At 47.9% G+C, this 27684-nt stretch overlaps 1 protein-coding gene across 5 annotated transcripts in view; it reads right to left on the reverse strand.

Annotated features, from left to right (window-relative positions):
- Positions 1-27684, reverse strand: part of GSE1 (Gse1 coiled-coil protein) — a 486799-nt gene that overhangs the window by 51465 nt on the left and 407650 nt on the right. For 2 of the 5 annotated variants that reach the window (XM_015422344.1, XM_015422274.1), the window contains exon 3: positions 1020-1238. In XM_015422344.1, coding sequence (XP_015277830.1) covers positions 1020-1238 — 219 coding nt within the window. Of the gene's footprint in view, positions 1-1019; positions 1239-5534; positions 5595-11649; positions 11727-15936; positions 16019-27684 lie in introns of those variants that run through there. The other 3 variants (XM_015422567.1, XM_015422417.1, XM_015422492.1) reach the window with 3 other exon arrangements.

The following is a 27684-nucleotide window of genomic DNA, read 5'->3' on the forward strand; positions in this document are numbered from 1 at the left end:
TTTCTTCCTTCCTGACTGCAAGCTGAATATCCCAGCTTGATTTCCATTCCTCACTTGACAATCTTTGACCCATTTTCTCCCACCCATGTCTTGACCATTGTCAACTCTTGACTCTTCTAATCCTCTGGGCAGGGATTATGTCATTTCTGTGTTTTGACAAAACACCTAACAAACCCGCAGGACTTTGTGAAAGAGGAAGAGAATAAATCTGTGGAAGGCCTTGGAGTTCCAAGCATCTGAGTGGGGAAATACCTAATACAAAGCCCTCTTTCCTGTTAATTTGGCAAAAGCCATTCCTGCAGCTATCTGAAAGCTCAACTTGTAGGGCTAGTGTCATGAAAAACAGCGTTCATTAGCAGATCAGGGCACCAAAAGGACTTACACTGTGGATGGAGGAGTCTAGTAACATCCTGAGCATTCTGACTTGTTCACTGAATTTACATATACAATTTTAACAAAAACGGTGACCAACTGAAATGGCAAGTTAAAATTCGAGACAGTTTATACATGCATGTTCAAAAGCACGTGGCCTGTATGCTTTGCTTGGATGGGATCATTTCCCTCAACGTATGCATGTATGTGTCAGACTGGTGTTCTTCCTGGTTTTGGACTCTCTCATCAAATCTGTATTATCGCTCTCTTTTAATCATCTTTAAGCTGCATGTCTCTGTAGACACTTCTGGGTTTTTAGCATTTTAAGTACACTGTGCGTTGATATTCATTTTTGCATATAAATGATCATATATATATGTATATTTGTTTTCAAAAGGGGACAACTGAGGCTTATGAGAGTCATTAAGGACAAGAAAACAAGCTGAATATTGGGTTCACATTGGGGGGGGGATTTTAGTAGTCCGACTCAGATCTTCCAAGGCGCTGAGCCACTGAAGTCCAGAGCCAGGACCCCTCCCCATTTGTTCTTGACAGCAAAAGGCGTCCCTCCTTAGCACCTCCCTGCGGAACCCCCTCTGCTTCAGGGTCAAGGGGGCCGGGTGCACACCTCCTCCCTCCCCTCTTACCTCTGGGTTCCTCAGCCTGTTTGGCAAGCTTGCGCAGGGCAGCAGCAAAGCTGGAAGAGTGTGCTGACTGGACTGACAAAGTGCTGTTTGCTGCCGGGCTGCCACTGGGCACAAGGGAGCCATTGAGAGGAGAAGGGGTCAAGGGGCTGACGGTGGCGGTGGTCCGGGTCGCTGTTGAAAGCATTCCTAGAGAAGGTGACTTTGGCTCATGGCTCATGCCTGAAACAATGAAAAGAAGAATCCACATCACTGGGAGAGAAGGAGTCAGTCAGGTCATCCCAGAGTCAAACTTGGCATTGAAGACACAAGCAGGGGTTAACGGCTGGGGTGGGACCATGGCAGGGGGAGAGATGGCCATTTTTACTACCCAGACCCCTTAGCACGTACCTACCAGGGCCCCCCAAGTGCTTCACAAGGACAGCTAGGAAAATGTGGCTAAAAAGGATGAGTAGTAATAATGTTAGGACCAGTTTAACTGAAGGCAGAGGACAGTTATACAGAAAAGGAGAGAGGAAAGTAGAACAGGAATGGTAGGAGAGTTATTTGTCCTGCCCAGGCTCACCCACATGACATCTAGGGTACCATACAGTCTCTAGACTTTGCCAGGGCAAAAAAGTGCAAGATTCTCACTACTCTACTGTAGGAGGTGACAAGATTACTAAAATAAGCAAATCTGCTTCTGCTTTCTGCATTTGGCCCTGTATAACTAGAAGGAAAGGGGCAAGTCTGGGATTATCAGAGCTGCTTACCCTACATCCTTCTCTAAGAGACGAGTCACACATGTCCATTTCTCTTTCTGCAAAACTAATATAGGACAGAGCACGACCCCTCCACACCTGCAAGATTCTCCACCCCCTTGCCCCAGAAATGCACTATAAGCACATAAATTGGCTAGAAATGCATCTCCCCCTAGGACAAGGTGGGGCTGAGCAAGATGAGGGCGGCAGGGAACGAAATAGGTATTGGGCTGTCGTTCTAGAGGCAACAAATTCTTGCCTACTCCTTGCCCCAAAGATTCACTTGGTCACACACAGAGACTCTCATAGGACCATCCATTTGGGCAAACCCAGGCAACCTTTAGAAGCCTTCTTTATCTGTCTAGACCAGGGGTGTCGAACTCATTTGTTATGAGGGCTGAATCTGACATAAGTGAGACCTTGCTGGGCTGAGCCATGTGGGTCATAAAATGTAATGCCAGGTAGCAGAGATATAAACTTTATAAAAGGACACAAACACAAAGGTGTTTTTTTACTTAAAATAAAAACATGCTTAAAACATTAGCACTCTTGCAATTTTTTTTTGTTTAACAGTGTCTGACAACTGACACCTTTTGCTCTGAATTATTGCATCAAAATACCTGTGCTGTTGCAATCTCGAGTATGCGGTTCAGGTGTGTACGTTGCAAACCTATGATGATGCAGCAGCATCAGAACTGGAAGAAGCAACAGAAGACAGCCAAGTTCCACTGTGGGCCTGACAGAAGCCCTCCGGGGGCCTGATCTGGCCCCCGGGCCACATGTTTGACACCCCTGTTCTAGACTGTGTTCCAGGTGTGCAGAAGAAAAATGGCAGTGTTGACAAACACACGGGCACAAGAGGAGCACTAGCAGGCCAGGTATAGTGTAATTCTCCTGCCCCATCACTGGTGGCCTTATACGTTTTCTAGTTAGACCCTGAATGCAAGAGGGGCAAAGCATGTACAGGAACTAGAAGATTTGAATGGCTACATTCCCAGACACTTTCAGGAAGACAGAAACTTCTAGCAGCCAGACACCTTCCTTGGCTTGTGAGCTTGGCTCAAACATAGGGAGAAGAAAGGACTCCACCCACTTTTCTAATCTGACTGAAAGGATAAAAAAGCAACCTTAGTGGAAGTTTAAAAGAGCAATTTTCAGGATCTCAGCCGGAGGCAAGAGAGTCTTTTTGCCATCCAGTAGGAGTAACGTTGCCAGGAGCAATCTACCCGCACCTTTTCAGAAAACATACTTCCAAAGAAGCAAAATAACAATGAATCAAACACCACAGCAGCACAGGGGTCTATAGGAATCACCAGTGGAAAAACTGTTTTAAGGGAATCAAAGTCCAGACACAGTCCAGGCATAAGAGTAGCTCACAACCTCTCTACCTATTTTGAGGGGGGAAGGAGAACTGAACAGCAGATAGGTTAGGGTTTAGTATTCCAAAATATTTCTGAGAGAACACCAGCCTGCTAACGCAGCTTCATCGCAAGATGGCTGACTACATCTAAGGACATTATTTACTATTATATAAAACATTTTTACCCTTCCTTTCCACCCATTTAGAGCCCACATTTATGGATATTAGACACATTAAACACATTTAGAGACATTAAAATGGACTTAAAATATATTTAAAAGGTAATTAAAACATAAACATAAGGACCAGCCCCCAGCAAAAAAACGTTCACCTGCTGGCAGAAGACAATGATAGAGGGAGCCAGGTGAACCTCCCTGGGAAATTCCACAGTTTTGCTTCCATGAACATTCCCACCCATGAGCATCTCATGTCGCCACCTAGTGATCTCATGCAGAATCCTGAACTAGGTCAGGTCATAATGGGGATTCCACAAAACATTTAATCATTTGTGTCTAGCCATGACTTGTTGGGAACCAGATCTGTTATGGAAAACAGCACAACTGCCACAGACCAGATACATACAATCAATACATCATGCTGCCTTACCCCTACAACCAATATTTGGCCCCTGAACACATTAAAAAAAACAAACAGATACCCCCATGTAATGCATAAAGAGACTGGCAATCTTCCTACCCCCCTTCTCCCAGCACATCATTTGGGCAAAGATAGTTTTGAAGGAGGAGGTGGCACTTCCAAGTCTGCAGTGATGAATCTAAATTGGGGAGGACAAGGAGGAAGGAGCAATAGCCATGACAAACTCTACTGATGGCAGAAAGTGCTGTTAAGTCACAGGAGACTTATGGCAACCCCACAGGGTTTTCAAGGCAAGAGACAAAAATGGTGGTTTGCCATTGCCTGCCTCTGCATAGCAACTCTGGATTCACTTGATGGTCTCTCATCTAAGTACTAACCAGGGCCGACACTGCTTAGCTTCCACTATTAGGCTAGCCTGGCGCATCTAGGTCAGGACAAACTCTACTAGAAATAGAAAAAAGGTAGCACTTAACCCAGGGTGTTGTGAATTCTTTGTATATACACTTGCACCACAGATGTGTGCATGACACTGAATCCAACATGTGGACAATCTCAGCACCCGTATTTTAAAAAAACTTTTAGGCTCTTGGTTGTGGTGAGAAGTGTGAAGACCTGTGCAATGCCAGGTAAAAAGCACAGGAGCCAGAGGGTAGGTGGATGGGTGAGCAGATGTCATTCTAGTTTGGGATCTTCACATAGAAATTTTGGAAACAATGAATTATACAGTAAAAATAAATATTGGAAAAATTACATAGTTTGAGAAGAATTTAGTATTTTTTAAAAAATGTGCATAGAATCCATTCCTGGCTAAACCTTGAATGGTTCTCAGCCATATAAAGCTTTTATTACAGAACTCTCCAACATTCCTGGGAGAAAGTTACCCCATGACCCAACCAAGCAGCAACTGCCCACAGCAGGAAAACTACTATGCAGGCCTAAAGCAGCTGCTTTGAGGACACGGTTCCAACTCATCTGCAAAATGCAGACTTCCCTGTGCCCATCAAAGGCTGGCCTTCTATTGAGCATGTCTGAGCATGCATTGATTTGGGAGGTTGACCCTTCCATGATCTGTGCTCTGCCAGCAAAAGCCGCAGAGGAAAAGAAGGATGCACACAAACAGTGGATTATCAAGTGGACATGTTTTCCCTTCTAGCTGGCATGGAGTCAGCAAGAAATATCATGAACAACATGCATGAATGCTCAGCCACATGGACAGGTTAAAGGGAAACAACCAGACTTCACCCACTGTTGACCTTGGCCTATAATAAGGACCACCCTTCTTCACACACAAGTGCTGGGACAGAAGAAAAAAGAGAAAGGATCCATCAGGACAACAGACCCCTCCCAAGAGTCCAAGCTCCCTCAAACTCACTCCTGCAACTAATAACCCACACACACACCTGTGAAGGAGGAAGGGAAAGCAAACTCTGGAAAGCATTCTGAGGAGCAGAAACAGTCTGACCTGTGAGATTCCTGCACTGACTGCTCAGGCCAAGTTGGTCCCTGTAAGCTGGACAGCTCTGTTTTGTCTGTGTGAAAAGCATGGCAACACCGCACGCACCCCTTCAGTCAACTGTAAACTGAACAGGATGCAATCTTAGCACATAAGCCAGTGTTTAACTACCGATCCTGGCTCCTCCTCATCCCTTATCATATTAAAATGGCGAGATGTCTTCCACAGGGTCGCTCTGACAATGCAGATCTTTCACTCCAACATGTTCTCCACCCTCTCTGCTCCACAAGTTCCTCCAAATCCCTCCCCTTCTGCATCTCCAATGCAGCCCAAGACTGGGAGTATCATATCCCTAGAGCTGGACTTACCAGGGCTGCTTGGAACTTCACAGTTCCAGGTTGCCAGAGTTGTCTCCCCCTGTGCCCACAACAATGCTGCAAGCAAGCCATCTTGTTCTGTAATCTCCTTTAGTACCCCCCACCCAGCTGTTGAGAGCCACAGGCTCCAGCCTTTGAAAGTTGCACTGCCGATGTCGGGTCACTTAAAATAGAATCTCAAATGAGCAGCTTCATTAGCTAAGCTAAAATTAGAATCGCTCTTCAGTGTGCATTACAGGGTGAGTGGTATGCAGGGAGGTGGTATGCAGGGGTGTGAAAAGAACCCCTTCAGCGACCCCTCAGGCCTCCTTCAGCTACCCCTCAGGCCTCCTACCCTAGTTCCCTTTTGCAGTCCCATACCAGGGGGATCCTGCATACAGCCTCCCTGCATACCACTCATGGAGGAAGATGTGTATATATTAACATTACATTTAATCACTTTGAATGCAGCTGGACTCATATTCATGTTCCACCATTCTATCTATTTTCAGGACAAGCCACACCCAGATGGCTTAAAAAGCTTTGGGATAAAGACCCATCTTTCTGTGGTCTGGTGCACTGAAGGGACTGCATATTGGAGATGGGAGAGATTGAGAACATAAGAATAGTCCTGCTGACTCAGACCTATGGCCCATCTAGTTCAGCATTCTGTCTTACACAGTGGCCAACCAGTTCCTCCGGATGGCCAACAACAGGGCATAGAGGCCGAGGACTTCCCCTGATGTTGCCTCCTGGCTCTGGTATTCAGAGGCTTAGTGCCTTCAGTCACCATGGCTAGTAGCCATTGATAGACTTGTCCTCCATGAATCTATCTTTTAAAGCTGTTTATTCCTGTGTCCATCACTATATACTCTGGCAGTGAATTCCACATTTTAATCTCTCTCTGTGTAAAGTAGTATTTCCTTTTGTCTGTCCTGAACCTTAACTGCCCATCAGTTTCATTGGATGCCCTTGAGTTTTAGTATTTTGGGAGAGGAAGAAAAATTTCTCATTGGCAAATCTCTTAATCCCATGAATAATTTTATAAATCTCTATCATGTCCCCCGCCCCCGTTGTCTATTATCTAACCTGAAAAGTCCCAGACTCTTCAGCCTTTCCTCATGGGGAAGGTGCTCCAATCCCCTAAGTATCTTGGTTGCCCTCCTCTGCACTTTTTCCAGCTCTGCAATGTCCTCTTTGAGATACGAGGACTAGAACTGTACACAATATTCCAAATGAGGCCACACCATAGATCTATACAGGGGCATTACAATATCTGCCATTTTATTCTCAATCCCTTTCCTAATAATCCCTAACACAGCGTTTGCCCCTTTCACTGCTGCAGCATACTGGGTTGACAATTTAATTGAGTTATCCACAATGACCCCAAGATCTTTTTCCCTCTCAGTCTCAACAAGTTCAGACCCCCATTACGCTATACTTGAAGATTGCAGTCCTTGGTTAGTTTGCTGATTTCCACCATCAGATTCTAGTCCCGGTTAGTTTGGCTGCTCTTTCCCACCATCAGGTGCCGATCTGAGTATTAATTACTTCATTAATTAATTAATTAATTAATTAAAGTAACCTGCCTTTCCTCTTGGCTGAAGACTCATCAGCCCACTTAAAAAGAGACAGCACATTCTCCCAAATGAATAATGCATACCTCCCCCAGCTCACACAGCACAAATACAAAGTTTAGGCATTAGGCAGAATTCCTGAGAATGACAGCTTTCTCACTGAAACAAAATCAACTTTCTAACCCCAAGGTTTTACAAATCAAGTTTCTAACCTGATCTATGACTGTCTGTTTGGAATTATGCCTAAAGAATTCCCAGAAACCAGGAAAGGGGTCTGAATAGGACCTTCCTGTGTTTTGTGGGTGGGATTCACTGCCCTAGTCAGCCTTTCTCCCTTTTATACAGCTAGCAGAAGTGGAATAAATTATGCAAAATAAGCAAATATCTGTAGAAGTGCTTAACTTGCATTAATGCAGACAGGTCACATATTTCAGCTTTTGTTGGCACAATGCTGGATTACCTTTGCCCACAATTTATTTTGGTTGTGCACAGCATACAAAAGTTCTGTAAGTCCCCAAACATCTATCACAAAAGGGGTTCAGGTGATTCTAGACAGATGCGTTAGCAGTACATGCATTCATGCCGTTCTCCCACATGGTGGCCAGGTTTCTGATCCAAAGGTGTTTGTACTTAAGGATCAGGGAGTGGCAGAAGATAGCATTTGTGCTGATGCTGGACAAGCTGGGGGCAGCCAAAAGTGAAACTGTTTTGCAATAACAGGCACTGTGCATCTGGAAAAAGGCAGCCGTCTGACTAGCCCAGTCACTGGAAATGGAAGGGCACACTCTGGAGCATCACCATTCAGAACGGATGGAAAGTTTGGTGCTGTCACACACCCCACCTCTGTGGCAGGCTGCTGATGCTGCTCCACTCCCACCATTTTTCTCTGGGGTGGGAGTCTTCTGCTGGTAGCAGAAGACCTGGTCTCTCCCATCTCTGCTCCTGCAACCTCAGGAGGCACTGAACTTGGTCCTGGGTCATCCCTTCTGCCCTCATTATGAAAGGATTTAAGTTGGGCACTCACTCACTGACTGGGCTTCTTGTCCACATGATAAGCCCATGGAAATTCATTATGAGAACAGCTGGGAATAAAAGCTGCAGATGCAGATCAGTGATGGATGGCAGCAGGGAGGGAGGAGCCATAAAGTTGTGTGCGCGCGCATGTGTGCAAACATTTTGCTGCACAAGGTTCTGTGAGAGTGAGGTAAGGCAGCCTTGGAAGAACGTCCTGCCACAAAGGCAGAACATTGTGAAGACAGGCTTATCCCTCCCCCCCACATGTACCCATCTTCTTAACCATAGCTTTAGCTGCAAAAATGTCTTGACAATGGACTTGCAAACCACTTATCCCCCCCCCCATTCCAGCAAGTATCAAGGCAATCAAAGGTGAAGGTATAATACTACTGCTCCTTGTCTCCCTTTTCACTTTCCTAGAGCTGATCCAGGACTACTCATTCACAGAAACTCTTCCATTGCTTGTTGGCCTTCACCCTTCAACAAAACCCTAGAACAATGATTTGATGATGCATATCCTCTGAAAATGCACATAAAAAGCAAAGTTTCTTTTACGCCATTAAATATGGTATCTGTGTCCCCTCCCCCCTGCAGCCCCTCCCCAAATGCCCAATAAACGGCTCAAGAAGCATTACTTATCAGTGCTCTGCCTGCCTCCTGCGGATTCCGTAATTACCGCTGCTGCCTTTCATCTTCAGTTCTTCGCAGACACCAGACTCTGGGCCTGCTACTTTGGTGCTCTATAATTACCAGTTAATAGCTCCGGTGAATTTTCCGCTGGTCCCTGTTCAAGCGTCAAATCCACCCTCCCTTCCCCTTGACAACCCCCCCTTGGGATAATTACACCTTGGAAAGTCGAGCTCAGCAGGACCCCCCCACTTCAGCTACAGGCCCGAATCCCCTAATCACCCCTTCTCAGTAATTTTTCATTACCAGAGAAAGAAATGTTTGTGAACAAATACAGGACGCCCCTAAGCCTTAGGCACCTGGGGTCTCTTCCCCTGCAAAGAAGACATGTTTCAACTCTTATCGGGAACACTCCTTCCCTAAGGGGATGCCCAGTGCTTTCCCCTGGTCCGCATGCTCATGCACACACACTCATGCCAAGGAAAGACAGCACATGACATTCAGCTGATCCTTGCAGATCAAGACACTTCATAATACATTCATTCTCTCTGCTGCTGCCAGCATGCTCCCCAGTCTGGATGCAGAGCAGCCACATCCCCAGAGCGTTCTGCTTGAGAAGAAACAGGCAGCAAAACAGGCCTGCATCACAAGTTAGAGGCTGAGCATATTGTGGGATTATTCGTTGTACAAGAGGAACCCACATCACCTTTACAGCAGATTCTCAGGCGCAGGATGAATTACGTCCCACAGTGTAAAGCTTGAGCATTTTCCCAATTAAATCCATTTTCCCTTCAAAGAGAAAGCTCCATGTATTTCCCAAAAATTCCACTTGCCTTTTGTTCGGGGGGAGATCCTCAAGCCTGGTGTGGAAGAATCACTGTCAGAGTTTCATAATCTGGGAAGCCCCTTCTTCATGAGTGCACAAAGTAGCCATTTTCTCCAGGTGAATTAATATATCTCACCTGGAGAGCAGTTGTAATAGCGGGAGATTGCCAGCTACCACCTGGAAGCTGGCAACCCTAATTTCAAGCCATGCAAGGTTTATGGGAGAGCTCTCTTGCTATTAGAACACAGAGTCCTTGCCTTAGGCAAAAAAACCCAATTGAAGTAAGTTTATCATATGTCTGTCCAAGACTACAGCAGATCACATGTTGTTGTTGTTGTTGTTGTTATTTCTATGTCCTGCCCTATCCTATGAGTGGGCTCAGGGCGGCTTACAACATAAAATTCATAAAACAATAAAACCAGTGAAACAATAGATGGCACTTCGGCATGGCCGTTTGTTAGCCGCCCAGAGCTGTATATTGGATGGGGCGGGATATAAATCCCAAAAATAAATAAATAATATAAACAATAACAACAGACCCCATGCCTCATATCAGGTTGATATAGGTACCCTGGAAAGCTCCAGTGCCCAATAGTATTATCTAAAACAGCAGGACACTGGGAAGGGGCCATAAACAGGGAAGGCCAGAATGGCTGAACATCCAGCACCTCAACCAATAGCCTGGCAGAATAGCTCCGTTTTACAGGCTCCCATCCGAGCACTAACCAGGGCTGACCCTGCTTAGCTTCCGAGCTCTGATGAGATCAGGCTACCCTGGTCCATCTAGGTCCGGGTGCAACCCCCGGGGGACCACGATATATGACTGGGTGTGCCCCAAACTGCCCAGGGGATGGAAGACTGCAGAGACAGGAGGGTTAAGCATCTGGCAGGCCACAGTACACAGCAGGCCCGAGCCATGCATGCTGGTTTCAGTAAGAGCTGCTCTCCTGAGTAGGGTGGTGTCAGGAAGAAGGAAGAAGAAGAATCCTTCTCACCCCCCATCCCTTGCAGGAACAAGCTCTTCTATCAGATGAGTCTTATCTCTAAATTCCTCCAGCTGCTGCAGAAATCATTCTAGGATTGGCAGTGCTGGGGCTATGTGCAAGAGACAACCCTGTTTTAAAGATGTCCACAGAAAGGAAGGAACAAAGCACAGAGTAGAGCAACAGGAGGGAAACAGAGAAAAGGGAATTTAAGAGGCAAACGCAAGCCAGCTCTAGAACTGTGTCAGACAAAAGTTTTTGTGTTAAGATATCCTCAGGGCAATAGCCACAGGACAAAATTTGGAGAGAAGCTTGTAATGCAAAATCTAGCAGGTCTGTTAGGAAAAAGAAGAGAGCAGGATCTGTGCTCAAGGATGAAATTCCCAGTGGAGTAGGCAACATGTGGGATTTCTGTATCGACACCTTCTCCTGACTCTCACATTGAGGCCCCCCCCCGCCACTAACAAGTCACTCTTCTTCTGTCCTGCAAATAATAGTTCCTTCCCTTCACAGCTTTCAGAATGTCCAACTTTCTTTCCACAGCCCTTATCCAATGCCACAGCGATTAAAATGCATAAATAAGGGGGGGAAATCTCCATACTTTGCTAACAAAAACATAAGCATGCTCCTAACTTGCACAGTTTTCCCCACTGGTAAAATGTAACTTTGCTCCTTGTTGCATTTGGCCAGTTTGAGACTTCTCCTGGGGCAGTGTCTTTTCAATGTGTACAAAATAGCCTCTTAACTGAGGTCCTTGATATGTGCAGCGCAAAACAGTAGTGTGGAAGCACAAAGGTCACAAAGATTATGACACAAACCACTGTGGCCTGCAGAACTTGGCCAACTCCCCATGCACATCAAGGCTCCACTTCACCCAACATGCCTGTATCCATATCCCAACATGCCAACTCTCCAATCCTAAGGCTCTGAAGCCTAGATGCAAATACCAGAGACAGACAGCAGCCTAATCTCTAAGAATTTCTCTGTAGTGATCCTGCACTCTCTTTTTTAGAAAGGAATCCCCAATGAGTATCTTGGTAGAATTCCAGAGTTCCCCACTTTCAGCATTACCACCAGGTTCCAATAAAAGGCATTCTTACCTGTCTTCTCTCTTTCATTCTCTAGGACCAGCAGAGCAACAGTTCCCCATTCCACATCCTTTATTTGTCAGCCCCAGAATGGCTTAGCATAAAGCTTTTTCTCCCCTTTGAAAGCCAGCCTGCCAGTTTCCCTCCCTTCTAGTCCTGGCCTGGCTTGCTCTCCTCCTCCTCTGTCAACAGAAGCTCTTTCCTCTGCAATGTTATCTCAGACAGGAACAGCACTTAACTGCTTGAGGCTCCAGGGCTCGCTCTCTGGCTCCCCTGATAGGGCACTGCACAAGCTCGGCCCCAGTCGCCTCTCCCAAGGAACAAGATTCAATTAATCTACACCCACCTCCAAAAGGCGGATGTGAGAGTGCTCTGTGGGCTAATCGAATCATGCCCATTCAATTAAGCCACCCAGGAAGAATGCACAGAGATCAGTTTAGGCTAGGAGCTGGGAGTTAGGCAAGGCTTTCTAAGAGACAGAAAGAACGGGTCTCTCAACAGAGGTGGAGTTTCACTGCTAAGTGCAGGCAGTGGGTAATTCCAAGAGCCCTTTGATGATGTTTAAAACCCTGTCTGCAAGCTATGTTCTTCTCGCCTGCCAGTTCTGTCCCCCCCCCCACCCAATCCCAATGTTGACACAACAGAGCAAAATTGTGGTGCCTCAGTGATGAGGAAAAAGGCAGCCAACCCTCATATGCCACAGAACCCTTTTAGCATGAGCTAAAAAGCTGTCTCTCTTTTTGATTAGTTGGTAAAGGGGATGCACGTTTTTGAGTTACACAGACCTCATCAGCCAGAATGGAAAGTCAGCTCAGCTCTGCAGAATTCAGTCACTAATGCAAAAGTGTATACAAGACCTTAAAACCAACCATCCATTCTCCAGAGACCAGAAAGTCATAAAGAGGGGTAGCTGTGTTAGTCTGTCTGTAGCAGCAGAAAAGAACAAGAGACCAATAGCACCTTAAAGACTCACAAAATGTGTGTCAAGGTAGGAGCTTTCTTGAGTCAGTACTCACTTCTTCAGATCTGAAGAAGTAAGCTGTGACTCAAGAAAGCTCCTATCCTGACACAAATTTTGTTAAGCCTTTAAGGTGCTACTGGACTCTTGCTCTTTTCTACTGCAGAGAGTCATCAGACCTTCTAAAATCACACAGGCCAAATAATGCACTTTCAATCCAGTTTCAATGCCCTTTAGCAATCATTTGCACGTGGATTTTGCCACTTCACATGGTACAGTTGCAAACTGCACTGAAAGTGGATTGAAAGTGCATTACTCAGTGTGTGTGTGTGTGTGTGTGTGTGTGTGTGTGTGTGTGTGTGTAAGCGACTTCTAGCAAGAAGATGCACTATTCCAAGATGCAAACAAGCAGCTGGCTTGTTGTTTCAGCTAAAAAGTGATAAACAGTGAAAAAGGAAATCTTGTGCACTGAAAAGTGTCTGGAGCTTTGCGGTTACCAAGAAGCAATGGACTGATGGAAGATGTATTTTTTCCTGTCCTTTCTAGGGATCTGGGAAGTCATGCTCAGAGTGTCTGGTTACAATGCAAGAAAGAATTTGACTGGGACTGCCCCTGCCATCTGAAAAGGGTGGAAGAAACGGCAAGCAGAGCCTTCCCTTGGGAATCATGGATGGTCTTGCAGGTCAGGACTGCTCAAAGGCAAAACTCCAACTGGCTAGACAGAGGGCAGCCCTGCCCCTTGGTAAGGGAGTGAGCCACAAGTAACTTGGTCTTGCCCTTAGGACTGTCCTGTGCAACATATGTCTCATTAAGCCAGTACTTCTTATACTGCGCCAGCTCCACCCTCCCACTTCTAAATGTATTGTGCCTTCTGCCACCCCCAACACAGGCAGCAGCCTCCTGTTCCACAGCACACATGCAGTGATTCTTGCAACATTGGTGTGCACACTGCCTGCTGCTGCATGCAAAGATATGCAAGGCTCTGTTCCAACACTGGCATCTGGAGAAAAACAGAACAGGATAACTTGAATCCAGCACATTGTGAAACTGCACATGGGGAACAAAGCAGTACTTGAGTCCAAATTGTATTTCAAAAGGCAAAGAAGCTTGGGGGCAGACACCCCCACAAGCCCAATGTGGAGCAATGAGCGATCTCTGCCAGAGAGCATGCAACACGACCATATTTTGGGTGGCGATGGGAGAAAGGCTCTAATTGCCCAGAGTGTTCCATGCCCTCCAAGGTGGGGGGCTGCCCCACATTTTGAGAACAACTGCACTTAGCCAAATGCAGCCCACCAGCCAAGTATGACAAACTAGTATAGGCTCGATAGACACATTTCCATCACCTGCATAACTGATGTGTGTATGTGTATAGTATCTGGGGGTTTTTTTTGTTTAGTCGCACAGTCGAGTCGGACTCTTCGCGATCCCATGGACCAGATCACACCAGGCCTTCCTGTCTTCCGCCATCCTCTGATAAGGGGAGGGAATTATGGCTCAGTGGTGGTAGAGAACCTGCTTGGCATGCAGGAAGTCCCAGGTTCAGTCCCCAGAATCTCCAGCTGAAAAGACCAGGTGATGTGAAAGACCTCAGCCTGAGACTTTGAAGAGCTGCTGCCAGTCTGAGTAGACACTACTGTCTTTGATAGACCAATGGTCTGATTCAATATAAGGCAGATTCATGCATTCATGATGTGAGTTATGTGGGTCACGTTTGGCTTGACAGGCCGTGCCTTTGGCAGGCCCCATGAAGCAGCCAAAAATTGCCAAGGACTAGTTGGTGCCAGTTCTCCAGTGCCTGGCGCAATTCTGACCTGGGATCTATCCAGGTGCACCCCTATGTCAGCAGGATGGGCAGATCTCCCCCCCCCCCCGAGTACCCCATTTGGCCCAGTTTTCAGTAAGAGCAAGCAGAGGTTGTTTAAGCCTGTATCCCCAGAGCCCGAATCTCCTCTTAAAATCCATTTCTGCCCTCAGCATTTATATGTGCTATGCACGCACAGATACACACCCCACCTCCAGGAGCAAGCCGTCAGGAAAAAGCACAGCCTCCACTGTGTCCCAGGTTCCTCCTGTCCTGCTGGCTCCTATGATGTTGACCATGGCTTCTAGCTAGGTGATCACATGCTAGCAAACAGTCGAAACCTTGCTAAATCTGAGCTGCTAGACAGGGCAACCCAAGTATACCTGGCAACCCAAGTATAGCAAAGTTACCCTAATTCCCTTGCGAAATTAGCAGAGGTCTTGCCAAGCGTGAGCTGTAGTTCCTTGGAAAGCAGTTTGCTTTGATCTTGTAAACTCAGCTGCTCTGGGAAAATTTACCCTACTGCAGCACCTTCCAAGACAGGTGCATCTGTAATGGGATTCTGAAGAGAGATAGATGCATTACCAAAGCACACCCAATGTCTGCAATCCCCAGAGTATGCATGACTTCATCCTGAGGTGGTTCTTTGTCAATCTATACCTGACAGGTGGCAATGACTGTGGGGTCAGTGTGGGATTGATCCCTGTGGCTTCGCCTGCTCCCTTCAGGCACACTGAGAGATCCACAATGGCTGTTCCTCCACTTTACCCCTCTCTGAACAGTCAATTAGTTTACCGCTCCAACCCCCCCCTTTTGTTTTGGCCCAACAGATGCAGACTCCTCATCAAACTGCCTGCAACCGCCATGCAAACAGATGCTCTTCCAGGAAAACCACACCCCACCCTCGACCTTTCTACTTTAACACACAGAGAGAGCACAAAACAAACATGCAAGGTGCCTTTCCCTATGAAGCTGAGCTCTTTGTTCTGGAAGGGCATCTCAGTTTATCCAGAGAATACACATTTACATGTGTTCACCCAAAACATTTTGAGCACTTGCTAGGAGGGGCCCAGGATTACTTTCTGGACCAGTCAATGCCTTCCCTCGCTGGCTCCTCCTCTCCTCTATTTCCCCTTCAATCGACCCCTCAGCGTTTCACATTTCTGATCCAACATAAACTAAATTACAGGTACAACCTTGGTTAAATACAAGAGAAGAAATGACTGAACCCACTAACAATTCTGGCAAGCTTGAGGCCCATCTATAGGCACAAGGATAAGTATGAATGGCTGGCTCCTTGAGACCTGGAAAAGAGCAGTCCTCCTGACCATACTCAGGGCCCCTTCCCCTCTGGGGCTCAAGAGAAAAAAAAAAACAATAAGCCCCCCCCCATCTTCCAAAAAGCTCTCATGCTCTGCGTGGGATCCCTCCAACCTCCTCCTGTCGAGACAGAGACGGCGGCGTGTCTCACCAAGTGAAAAGAAGCCTCCCAGGCCCTCAAGGGAACAGGATCAAGCAAGCTTCCCTTCAAACTCACCTTTCGCACGAAAACACCATCCCAAAGATGAGCCTTACCCGAGGCAGAATTGTTCTGCCTTCAGTGTACACCTCGGCACTTGCTGCTCTGGGCCTGTGTGAAAGGGAGGGACTTCCTGTTTGGGTATCCTGCCAAAAACCACCTGCTGAGGCTGCAAGTCCCTCCCCTCTGCCAGATGACTTCACTCCTCCCACTCACTCTTCCTGTGCCAGCAACTTCTTTCAGACTGGTTGTCTCCGTAGGGCTGCTACCATTTTTTGCTCCCCTGGCAGACTGCCTGTGCCCTTTAATGGCGCCATGACAGGCTGGAATCCAACCGGCAATTCCCCAGATGCTGGGAAGAGCTGCATGGGCGGCCTGTTTAAAATAGAAACCCAGAATGAATGGGGCTTGTGAAGAGAAGATGACCAAAAAAAAAGACAGCCAGAGAGCCAGTCTTCTGAAAGGCTTCAGTGCAGTTCTGACTGTGCTATGCCGCAGCAATTACTTCTTGAGCCCTGAATATTACTCAGTGTTCATCCCCTGAAGCCTGGAAATGATTTCCTCTTGCCAGTTTCAAGCACTAGCCTGTCCCAAAGGTTTCTGAACCTTTCTAGCTTCTGGATCTTGCTAGAAGAGGTATTTATTTATTGCTTTACTAAATTTATTTTCAAGTTTGGCAGACTCAGAAAGCTGTTTACAATATAATAAAACATTTAAAAAAGGTTGCAACTAACCAGCAACCCCTAGAAACATCCGTCTTCCAAATGTCTTGCTAAAATAGGCATGTTTTGGCCAGGCACTGATAGGCGACTAGTGAAGAAACTTCCCTGTAGGCGAAATGCCAAAGGACAGGAGCACCATTAAGAAGACTGAGCTCCTTGCAGTTGCTGACACAGCTTTTGGTGGTGGGTACACTGTGAGTAGACCAAGAAAGCCTGAGCAGTTTACAAGGAGAGAGTCAGTCCTACAGGGACACATGTTAGTCCCACAGATCACAAAAAGGATGCCTAAATGCTAGAAACATGCCTTTTGGTTACACAGAATTCTTCTTCAAATGGACAGGCATTTAAAGCCTAAAATAAAAACAGAAGACAGCAGAACTCCAAGCTGGTTGTGAAGCCAGTGAACTGCATTCGCTATAACAACAGAGGTGGACAACATGAATGGAACTGCAAGTAACCAGCTTTGCTGGAAGGATCAAATCAAACATGCCCAAGTTAAGCCCCCCCCTCCAAAGTACAAAATATAGGGGAGGACTCTCCCCATAACAAGCTAGGAAAAGTAAAATGAATTCTATCAGGCCCTTGGATCAAGATGTGTTTTGCAGCATGGAAAGATTTGACAGGTTAAACCAGACAGCAGCATGTGTGAAAACACTGCAGTCAGGTTTCTGGGGTCTCATGTACCCTTGGCAGGTCCAGGACTTTTGGCTTGAGGCTGGAGTGCCCTCTTGCACAGAGCAAAGAGGCAAAAAAGGATGCTGCCAGGAAGCTAATTTGCAAGGTCTGCCAGAGCAGCATGAAGTTCTCATAGAGAAAACCCCCCTGTGCCAAACAAGAGGCAGGTGAGGCTGCTTGCACAGGCAGAGTAGAAAACGGGAGAAGGAAATCTATGGAGAGAATCTCCTGGTGAGGTAACCACCAGTACAGTAAACCTGCCAAAAAATTAATCTGCCTTCCTGTGCCCTTAGGTGTGAGGGGTTCAAGGGAAGAAACCAGGTGTTCATACCCATGCCAATTTTTTGAAGAATGCTCCAGGGGAAGGTTAAGGGCACAACCCACCAGGACGTTCTCCTGCATGAACTCTAGAAAAAAAACATTTCCTGGCTTTCTAGAATTCTTTGGCTGTGACTCCTTCCTGAGCTCTTACCTTGAACTGCAAACATGTGAAAAGGACTGGCAAGGGCTGGCTAGACTGCATGAAGGCTAAAGCCTTAAGGGCAGAGGGCGATATTTGTTGGATATTTGTTCGGCTTACAGCGAGCTCCCTTGGCACCACCTCGCCTGGCACAGGTGTGCCTCTCTAAGACGTCCCCGCCAGCCGGGCCCCCAAGAGGCCCCAAGAGAGTTTGTCAGCACTTGCCTGGCATTGCCGCTAAAGCAGGCGCCACACACACCCTGTCTTTGCCCTCGGCAGGGAACTGAGAGCTGGGAGCCTGCCATCTTTTCCCCATCTGTTGCTGACAACGCTGGCGGGTTTCTGGCAGGGGGAGCCGCCCCAGGCAGCAAAAGCAGAACCAGTCCGTCTGCCTCGTCTGGTGGTGGCTGCGGTGCGTGAGAGCAAGGAGGTGGGGGAAAATGAATAAACCAAATAGGCCAGCAACAGCCAAGGAGGGAAACAGAAATGTGCATGTAATATGAATTCCCTCAGCCAAGAAGCAATGCACAGGCCAAGCTCACAAGCCGGACAGCAAAATTCACGTCAAGCATTCAAGGCAATAGGATTCAAGCAAGGCAAGAGACAGACCTGGACTGTCTTGGAAAAAGTGCAGGCAACATAAGCTGAAAGCACAACAACAGGACTGGGGGTGGGGAGACCTGCATCCCAATAATATTTCCTACTGACCACACTCAGCGGATGATGGCAGTAGAAAGTGACATCAAGTCACACCTGACTTACGGAGACCCCATAGTGTTTTCAAGGCAAGAGACATTCAACAGTTGTTTGCCATTACCTGCCCTTGGACTTCCTTGGTGACCTCCATCCAAGTACTAACCAGGGCTGACCTTGCTTAGCTTTCAAGATCATGAGATCAGGCTACCCCGGGCCATTCAGGTCAGGACAAAAGCAAATTCATGTACATTTTACATTCATCACTTATGGGCCACTTCACCAAGTGACAGCTTGCTTCTGAGAAACAGACCAGATACCAGGTTAGAGGGCTTCCCTCCTGCTTCTCCCCACTGAAAACACAACACTTTTCACACTGGAAATATTCAGCATCCAGCTGCAGGGACAAACAAAGGCAAGATATCAAAATGTGTCCACACAAACAAGGCCTCATGATTTTGGCCTGGGAAGATTTTATTAGAAGAGTGGCATTGGATCAGACCAACATCCAAGCGGGGATGGCCAAATGCTTCTGGGAAGCCCACAAGTGAGAAACAAAGGCCAGTGAGAGACAAAGGAAACAACCATCCAATGCTGATGCCCACCTGCCCCAAGTGGCCTTCTGAGGTGTGCTGCATTGGACAAGGAGTTTCCATTCTGCTACTGATGTACCATGAATATGTCCCATTTCCCCTTAAAGGCATTCCAAAATGGCTACTGCTGCACCTTGTGATTACAAATTCCACCAGCTACTAAACTTGTGTTCTTTGCAGAATGTGGCCTGACTCATGGACAGCCTCTCCTTTAATTGGAGTATGCACTCCATGTGGATCACTCATATTAACATCAACGGCTGAAGGAAAGATGCTGTGGTAGCGTATGGAGCCTTGCAGGCCCAAATGTGACCTGCTGAGTCAAACTTCCACTTCTGATTTTGAAGACTGCAAGTTCTGAGCCAGGGATTGTTTCACTCAGATTGAAAGTATTCAGAAATGAACCTCAGGATGTGCAGATCAGTAGGAGAAACAGCAAAAACTCCAACACCCACTAGGAGGCAGCAACTGGCCAGCTGTTACTCTGTTCAGCACAGGGGAAAGAGCCTTCTAGTGTGAAGGAACAGGTAATGCTCAGCATCTGGTGGTGACTGTTACTATGCCCTTTTCCAAGGCAAATTTCCTGACATCCAGGGCCCTTTCCTCTGCTCTGAGCTGCCATTCACTGAGCTGAGCTGGACTCTCTTCCTTGCTTTTGCTCCTGTTCCTGGAAGGAAAAACTAATGTTCCTATTCCAGTGCATATACATAGCACAGATTAATAATTGTTCCTCTGCTAGGCAGGAAATTGGACTCTCTGGCCATTTTATCCCTTACAACCAGGGGTCTTGTTGTAGAAAAAGAGCTGCCGGAGCTCATTAGCATAACTCATTAGCATAACTTATTTGCATATGCCACGCCCCCTGACATCACCGGAAGTGACAGAAGGCCACACCCCCTGACATCACCGGAAGTGTGTCAGAAGGCCCGGCTACTTACCCTCCTGCTTCATCCTCATTCCCAAACGGAATGAGGATCGAAGCAGAGGGCGGGGTAAAGAAGGGGCGGGGCTTCACCACGTGACCGCCCCGCCCCCTAGAGGTTCTCTTCCGGAGCTCCGTACCTGAGAGCTCCCCCCCGACTAGAGCCCTGCTTACAACTCTTTGAAACAGACGAAGAGCAGTGCTTGGATGTGCCCTGTTGGGATACAGAATCCGTGCTGCTAATTTTGTGCATTGGAGCTGTGGTTTCTCACAGTGCAAACAGAGCCCTATTGGCATGGGGAGGGAAAGGTTTGGGGAGGAGAAGGCATAATGATATAGAGTCCACCTTTCAAAATAGCCATTTTCTCCTGGGGTGTTGATCTCTGTGGTCTGGAAATCAGTTGCAATTTTGGGAGATCTGCAGCCACCACCTGGTGGTTGGTAACACTAGCTATATTGTAAGACCAGTTAAGGGTTTGAACAGCCATCAGTAATCCATGGAGACGGTGAATGCCTTGATCTTCGGCGTGGTGTCTGTGCTTCACACCCATGGGGATACAGTGCGCATGCGCTGGATCAATCGGCATTGTAGCAAGCTCTTAACGGATTTTTGTGCCCAGACCTCGGGCATGCGCAGGAACCCCACCACGCATGCCCAGAGGGGTGGGCGCGGACATCCCGCCAGTTCCTTTCTTTCCACCACGCTGGAAGCAACTTCCTTTCATCGGTCTGATCGGTACTATTTTTTCCTCAGAGGCTCTTCGGATTTTTTCTTTATTTCTCGTTATTTTTCACTAATCTTTGTATCGTTCGTTCTTTAAAAACAACAACAAAAATTGTTTTTGTTGAGGGGAAAGTTTTTTCGTTTACCTCAGTTTGGCCTTTGGGCTCCCCCCGCCCCCCAACTTTTTTTCTTCTCCGTTTTACTTTTTTTATGGAGAAGAAGTGGAGCTTTTTCAACCGCTGCAAGGGTTGCGGCTGTAAGCTCGCTCCACCTGACCGCCACACCCTTTGCATTTTTTGTTTGGGGGAGACACACCGACCAGAGCCTTGTCGGCACTGTGCTAGGTTTTCTAACCAAACTAGGAAAAACCGAGCGTTACATCCTCCTTCAGCGATGGATTCAGAAAGACCATCGACATCGACGGCTCCGGCATTGAAGGCGCAGTCTTCCGCTTCCACTCCAGTGAAGAAAAAGCTGAAGCCCAGCAAGGAGCATAAGTCTGCCAAAAAGGGCTCCTCCAAGTCCCTAAAGGTGGCGAAGACGGGAAAGGTAGCGGCGTCTGTACCGGGTAATGCCCCTAACGTGCCCCCCGCTCCAACAGCAATATCACTATTGGAGGCCCAGGCTGCTCCACCGATACCAACCATCCAGCTTATGGACTCTCCTGTACACCAGCTTGACCAAGACACGCTGGTAGACATGCAACCTTTCTCTGATATCGATAATGTTGAGCTCCTTAGTCGCCCAGAGGGGTGCGGATCGCTCTCCTTCTCAGTCGTCTACATCGACGGTCTCCGAGGCCCATGCCGATATCGATGCAGGTCGGCATTGACAGATTTCCAGGAGCACTCAAGTGTCATCCTCCTCGTCTGATTCCTGAGCCTGTCGATATCGATGTGCGAGCTTATAGGTGCCGCTCACAGAGACAGAATACTACACTGTCTCCCGGACGCTCCCGGACGCTCCCACTTCAGAAGTCGATCTCCACGAGTCTTTTTGCCCCCACCTCCAGCCCTCTCTTGGGATCACTGCCAACTGAGGTATCTCTACGGGGCTTATCCACCTCCATCCATGCCGTGGTTAACTCCAGCGGGATACTCGGATTGGGATCGTTACTCTGCCCATTCTGCCCACAGATCATGGTCACCCCATAGATCCAGACCCTCAGCATCTCTCTCTCGTCCTCCAAATCATCTGTCTGATGACCCTTCCCAACATCGACTGGATCTATATCATCCTCCCAGTCCTCCGGTTCCACCATCGATGGATTCAACCAGCCACATTAAAGCAACTCCGGTTCAATTGCCAGATCCTGATTCCTCAGATTCTGTAGAGGAGGATTCTGATAGGTTTTCTAACCAAACTGTAGAGGAGGCTTCAGAGGTCCATACCTCCCCTGACCACAAATCTCCTAACCAGGCAGTAGCAGATGACCAGCCCATATCTCCATCAGACAATCTAACTTCATATGCAGACCTCATAAAAAGAATGGCCCACTCTCTTGGCCTCTCAGTCGTGCAGCAGCAACCACAGGTTACAGATGCCGTCTTTGATATCGTACAACTGGATACGTCAACGGCCATAGCATTGCCTATGTCCATGGTCTTACTACAGGCAGTGAAAGTGCCATGGGATAAACCCTCATCGGCTCCAGTGTCAACAAGGCGCTTGGACCATATGTATAGAGTCCAGGAAACGGGAGCGGAATTTTTATTCTCCCATCCCCAACCAAACACCATGGTAGTCACCTCTTCATCCAAGTCCAAGAGAACAGATTCTGTACCTTCAGATAAGGAGAGCAGGAAACTGGATGCATTCGGGCGACGTTTCTACTCTACGGGAGTGCTAGGAGTGAAGGCCACCAACTACTTAGCATGTATGAGTAGGTATCAGTACACTTTGTGGGAACGGTTTTCTGAGCTTCTGGCTCACCTTCCAGAAGACAAACTTCAGGCAGCCTGCGTAATCCAAAAAGAAGGCATGGTACTTGCAAAACAACAGATTAATACTTCCAAGCATGACCTAGATGCTTCCTCCAGGACAATGGCTTCTGCAATAGCTTTACGAAGGTATTCCTGGCTCCGTACCACTAATCTTCTACCAGATACTAGGTCATATGTAGAAGACCTCTCCTTCGATGGCCTTGGTCTTTTTAACAGCACCATAGACACCATATTACAGGATATGGATAAGAGCATAAAAGCTTCTCGCGCTCTTGGGGTTTATCTTCTACGAGACAGCAATATCAGCCGCGTCCTTGGTCTAGACCCTGGCAAAAACGCACTCCAAACCGTCAATCTCCTGACCGGCAATGAAGGCCACGTACATATTCTGGTGGTCAGAAGCCCACATTTCCAAAACCCAGACTTGGATCGGGACAACAGTCTTCCCGTACTAAGCAGCCAAAGTCCTCCAAGCAGGGTTTTTTACTTTCTTACCTCCAAGTCAAATCCAAGTCAAATCCAACCCATCTAACCCCCTTTCTCCAAACTTGGCGTCACATCACCACAGACGAATGGGTGCTGTCCATCTTAACCCACGGCTACCGCATATAATTTCTCCAGAACCCCATTACTCCTGTCTTTGTCTCCACACCCCCTTCTTCAGCCCTCCTCGAAGAGGTGTCTGTCCTTCTGCAGAAGGGAGCCATAGAGCAGGTGCCACTACATCTACGGGGTAAGGGATTCTATTCCCACTATTTCACCATCCCGAAGCGGGATGGAGGCGTTCGACCAATCTTAGACCTACGGGCGCTAAACAGCTTTGTCAAATACCACCGCTTCCACATGGTATCCCTGCCACTTCTACAAAATAACATCTGGATAGCCACTCTCGACCTCCAAGACGCATACTTCCACCTCACTATCCACCCGTCCCACCACCAATACCTACGCTTCGCTATTGGTCAACATCATTACCAATATACAGCCCTGCCATTCGGCCTTTCAAGCGCGCCAAGAGTCTTCACAAAGACGATGGTGGTGGTCGCAACCTTCCTCAGTCTCAAGGGTATCGCCATCTACCCGTACATCGACGATTGGCTCTTGGTAGCGACTTCCAGGGACGATCTAGTCTCAAACATCAACGAGATGCTAGTCCTCCTGGAAAACCTAGGTCTACAAGTAAACCTGGAAAAATCTCAACTTCGACTGGTCCAGAAAATACAGTACATTGGTGCGTTCCTGGACTCCACAGCTTGCAGAGCCTACCTGCCACAAAACAGAGCAGCCGACATCATGGATCTTGCCACTGTCATGCGTACTCGACCCTCAGTAACGGCTTTCCAAATACAGAGGCTCCTTGGTCTGATTGCTGCTACGTCCGTACCGGTCTTCACCAGGCTGAAAATGTGTATCCTATAACTTTGGTTTATTTACAATTTCAATCCAGAGAGAGACACACACACCACCCTCCTATTCCCACCTGTCAAACTACGGGACTCTTTACTTTGGTGGACTGTCCCTTCCAACCTATTCCAGGGAGCACCCTTCCATCCTCCATCACCCCAAATTACCCTAACTACAGACACCTCCCTCTCAGGCTGGGGCGCCCACATGATGGGACTTTGTGTTGGAGGCAGATGGGACACTCAGAAATGAAAACAGCACATAAATTTCCTGGAACTGCTTGCGATACAGTTCGCAATCACCAGTTTCCTGCCTCTGATCGAGGGGAAATGTGTCACTGTCCTCATGGACAATACTACTGCCCTCAGCTATGTGAACAGGCAAGGGGGCACAGTCTCCTAACGTCTCTGCGACCTTGCCCTCCGGCTATGGCACTTCTGCATTGCCCACAACATCTTCTTAAGTCGCCACGCACATCCCAGGCCACATGAATGTGCAGGCAGACCACCTGAGTCGGGCAGTACTCAGTCTGCACGAGTGGGAATTGAACCCAACTTACCTTCTCCCACTCTTCCGCAGGTGGGGGGTTCCCCAAATAGATGTTTTTGCCACCAGAGTGAACAAAAAGTGCCCTCTGTTCTGCAGCCGAGGTGGCAGGGACCCACAGTCTCTAGGGGACGGTCTCCTCTATCCGTGGTCCAGAGGGTTTCTCTACCTCTTCCCTCCGCTGCCCCTGCTTCTGAGAGTGGTCTGCAAAATCATCGCCGACAGAGCGAACTGGGTCCTCATAACCCTGTGGTGGCCGCGGCAACCATGGTTCTCAACCATCCTCCACCTGTCAGCAGGGGTCTACCACCAATTTCCTCCGGCACAGGACCTCCTGTTCCTATCCGAGTCCCCTCTCCTATACCACGATGTGCCACGAATGAAGTTGACAGTCTGGAGAGTAGCGTCAACAGCTTTTTCGCCCACATAGCAAACGTTTTGCTAAACTCCAGAAAGCCCACTACGCGAAGATCATATCACTACAAGTGGAAAAAGTTCTGTTCCACCTTGGGTGACGATACCCCTCGAGCCACCTCCGCAGGTCTTGAGAAAGTTTTTCAATTCCTTCTGTCTCTCGCTGACACGGGACTTTCTCACTCCTTGTTAAAGGTTTACTTGGCCGCACTTTTGGCCTACCATGTTCAAGTTGAGGGATGCACACTGTTCTCGCGCCCACTTCCTAAACGTTTTTTGAAGGGACTGTTGCACCTCTACCCTCCCATCAAAACTTCTGTCGTCCCCTGGGACCTTCCCCTGGTCCTTTGCCAACTCACCAGGAAACCTTTTGAGCCGCTCACAACTTGCGACTTAAAATTCCTGTCATGGAAAATGGCCTTTCTGGTTGCTGTCACTTCAGCAAGACGAGTTGGAGAAATACTGGCTTTTAGATATGACACTCCTTGTCTGCCTCGTACCTGACATCTCGTTCCTGCCAAAGGTAGTGTCAGAATTTCACCTACAGGCAGAGGTCTTCCTCCCGGATTTCTTCCCGGCTCCGACATCCCCAGAGGAGAGGCTATTACACACCTTGGACACGAAGCGTGCGCTCCTGTTTTACTTAAATAGAACCCGTCCAACAAGACGTGACTGTCAACTGTTCGTCTCCTATGCACCAGCAAGGCTGGGCACTTGCATCATGGCTCAGTGCCTATCAAGGTGGATTGCGAGTCTCATCGGCCTCTGCTACTTTATCGCCAAGCAGCCATTGCCTGTAGTCATGTATGGCTGCGAGAGTTGGACTATAAGGAAGGCCGAGTACTGAAGAATAGATTCTTTTGAACTATGGTGCTGGAGAAGACTCTTGAGAGTCCCTTGGACTGCAAGAAGATCAAATCAGTCAATCCTAAAAGAAATCAACCCTGACTGTTCCCTGGAAGGCCAGATAATGAAACTGAAGCTCAAATACTTTGGCCACCAAATGAGAAGGGAGCACTCACTGGAGAAGACCCTGATGCTGGGAAAGATTGAAGGTCAAAGAAAATGGGGACGGCAAAGGATGAGATGGTTAGACAGTGTCATCAATGCAACGAACATGAAATTGAGCAAACTTCAGAGGTCGGCGGAAGACTGGAAGGCCTGGCGGGAGCTGGTCCATGGGGTCGCGAAGAGTCAGACTCGACTGTGCGACTGAACAACAACAAATCAGGGCCCATTCAACCAGAGCTGCTGCAGCCTCCACTGCCTTCCTCTACGGAGTTCCCCTGATGGACATTTGCAGAGCTGCTACGTGGGCTATGCCTAACACGTTCATAAGGCACTACGCCCTAGACGTCCGAAAGAACTCTTGTACCAACATGGGACGTCACATCTTATCCTCAGCTTCGCAGTAATGACCTGCCAGCACCCTCCTCCAGGTAGGCCACTGCTCACTAATCTGCCATGGGTGTAAAGCAGAGACCACGTCAAAGATAAACAGGTTGCTTACCTGTAACTGGTGATCTTCGAGTGGTCATCTGTGCATTCACACCACCCGCCATTCTTCCCCGCTGCTGTCAGCTTCTACATTTTCCATAGGGGTTGATTCGCGGCGGTTCAAAGGAACTTGCAGGATGTCCGCGCCCAACCCTCTGGGCATGCGTGATGGGGTCCTGCGCATGCCCGAGGTCTGGGTGCGAAAATCCGTTAAGAGCTTGCTACAATGCCGATCGATCCAGCGCATGCACACTGTATCCCCATGGGTGTGAATGGACAGATGACCACTCGAAGATCACCAGTTACAGGTAAGCAACCCGTTTTTCAAAATGCCACTAGGATGCATGTTGAGATGGGACACAACATCAGTGTTGTGTGTTGGAAGGGATGGGTCAATATAGACAAACTTGGCTTTACCACTTTTCTCCTGCAAGGTCCTGCTCGCCAGGCACTGTGTACAAGAAGGGATCCACTTGTTTGGTTCTGTGAAGCAGGACGTTAGAAAGCCTAGTCTCACTAGTACTAGAAACAATGGCTGGCTGGCTACTAAGCCTAGTCAAAATATGTACACTCCTGCTTAGATTCCTAGCAATGACAGTTCCCCTGCTTAACTCTTCTCATGCCCCTCTGTCAGTGCAGGGCCTCATTAGAACTGCCTCTCATTATCCTAAATTGGGGATGGAAAAAGGAGAGAATAAATGAAAAAGAAGCTAGAAGGGAGTGAGAAGTGGGACAGACTGCATTTGAGCTAGAACTCAGGCCCTTGAAAATGAGACAGGACAGTGTCTCTAAGCTTGCCCAGAGAACATTTCCCATCCCTCGCAATAGCCTTTGCCACCACCCCCAGAAACTTGGAACTAGTGGCAAATACTTCTAGGCCCAAAGAGCAAGGTCTCAAGGAAGGACTGGGCCCTGCTCATCCTCACCTTAAGCATGGGAACAGGTCTACGCAAATGGACCTATTGACTTCTCACTGTCCGACAACTCACCCCACAGAAAGGGCCATGTTCTCAGCAGCCACAGCATCTGAAGGTTATAGCAATTACAAGGCAGCTGCGGCAGTTGTGCAGAGATTTATACAAGGCAAGGGAGGCATGCAGCGGGCAGAGGGACAGTGGAACAAAAATCAGGAGGTGGAGGGCCCTCTTTGCCCTCCCTTGCCACACAGCTGCA

The sequence above is a fragment of the Gekko japonicus genome, unplaced genomic scaffold, assembly GCF_001447785.1.
Source record: "Gekko japonicus isolate JY-2015 unplaced genomic scaffold, Gekko_japonicus_V1.1 scaffold420, whole genome shotgun sequence".
Taxonomy (NCBI): Eukaryota; Metazoa; Chordata; class Lepidosauria; order Squamata; family Gekkonidae; genus Gekko; species Gekko japonicus.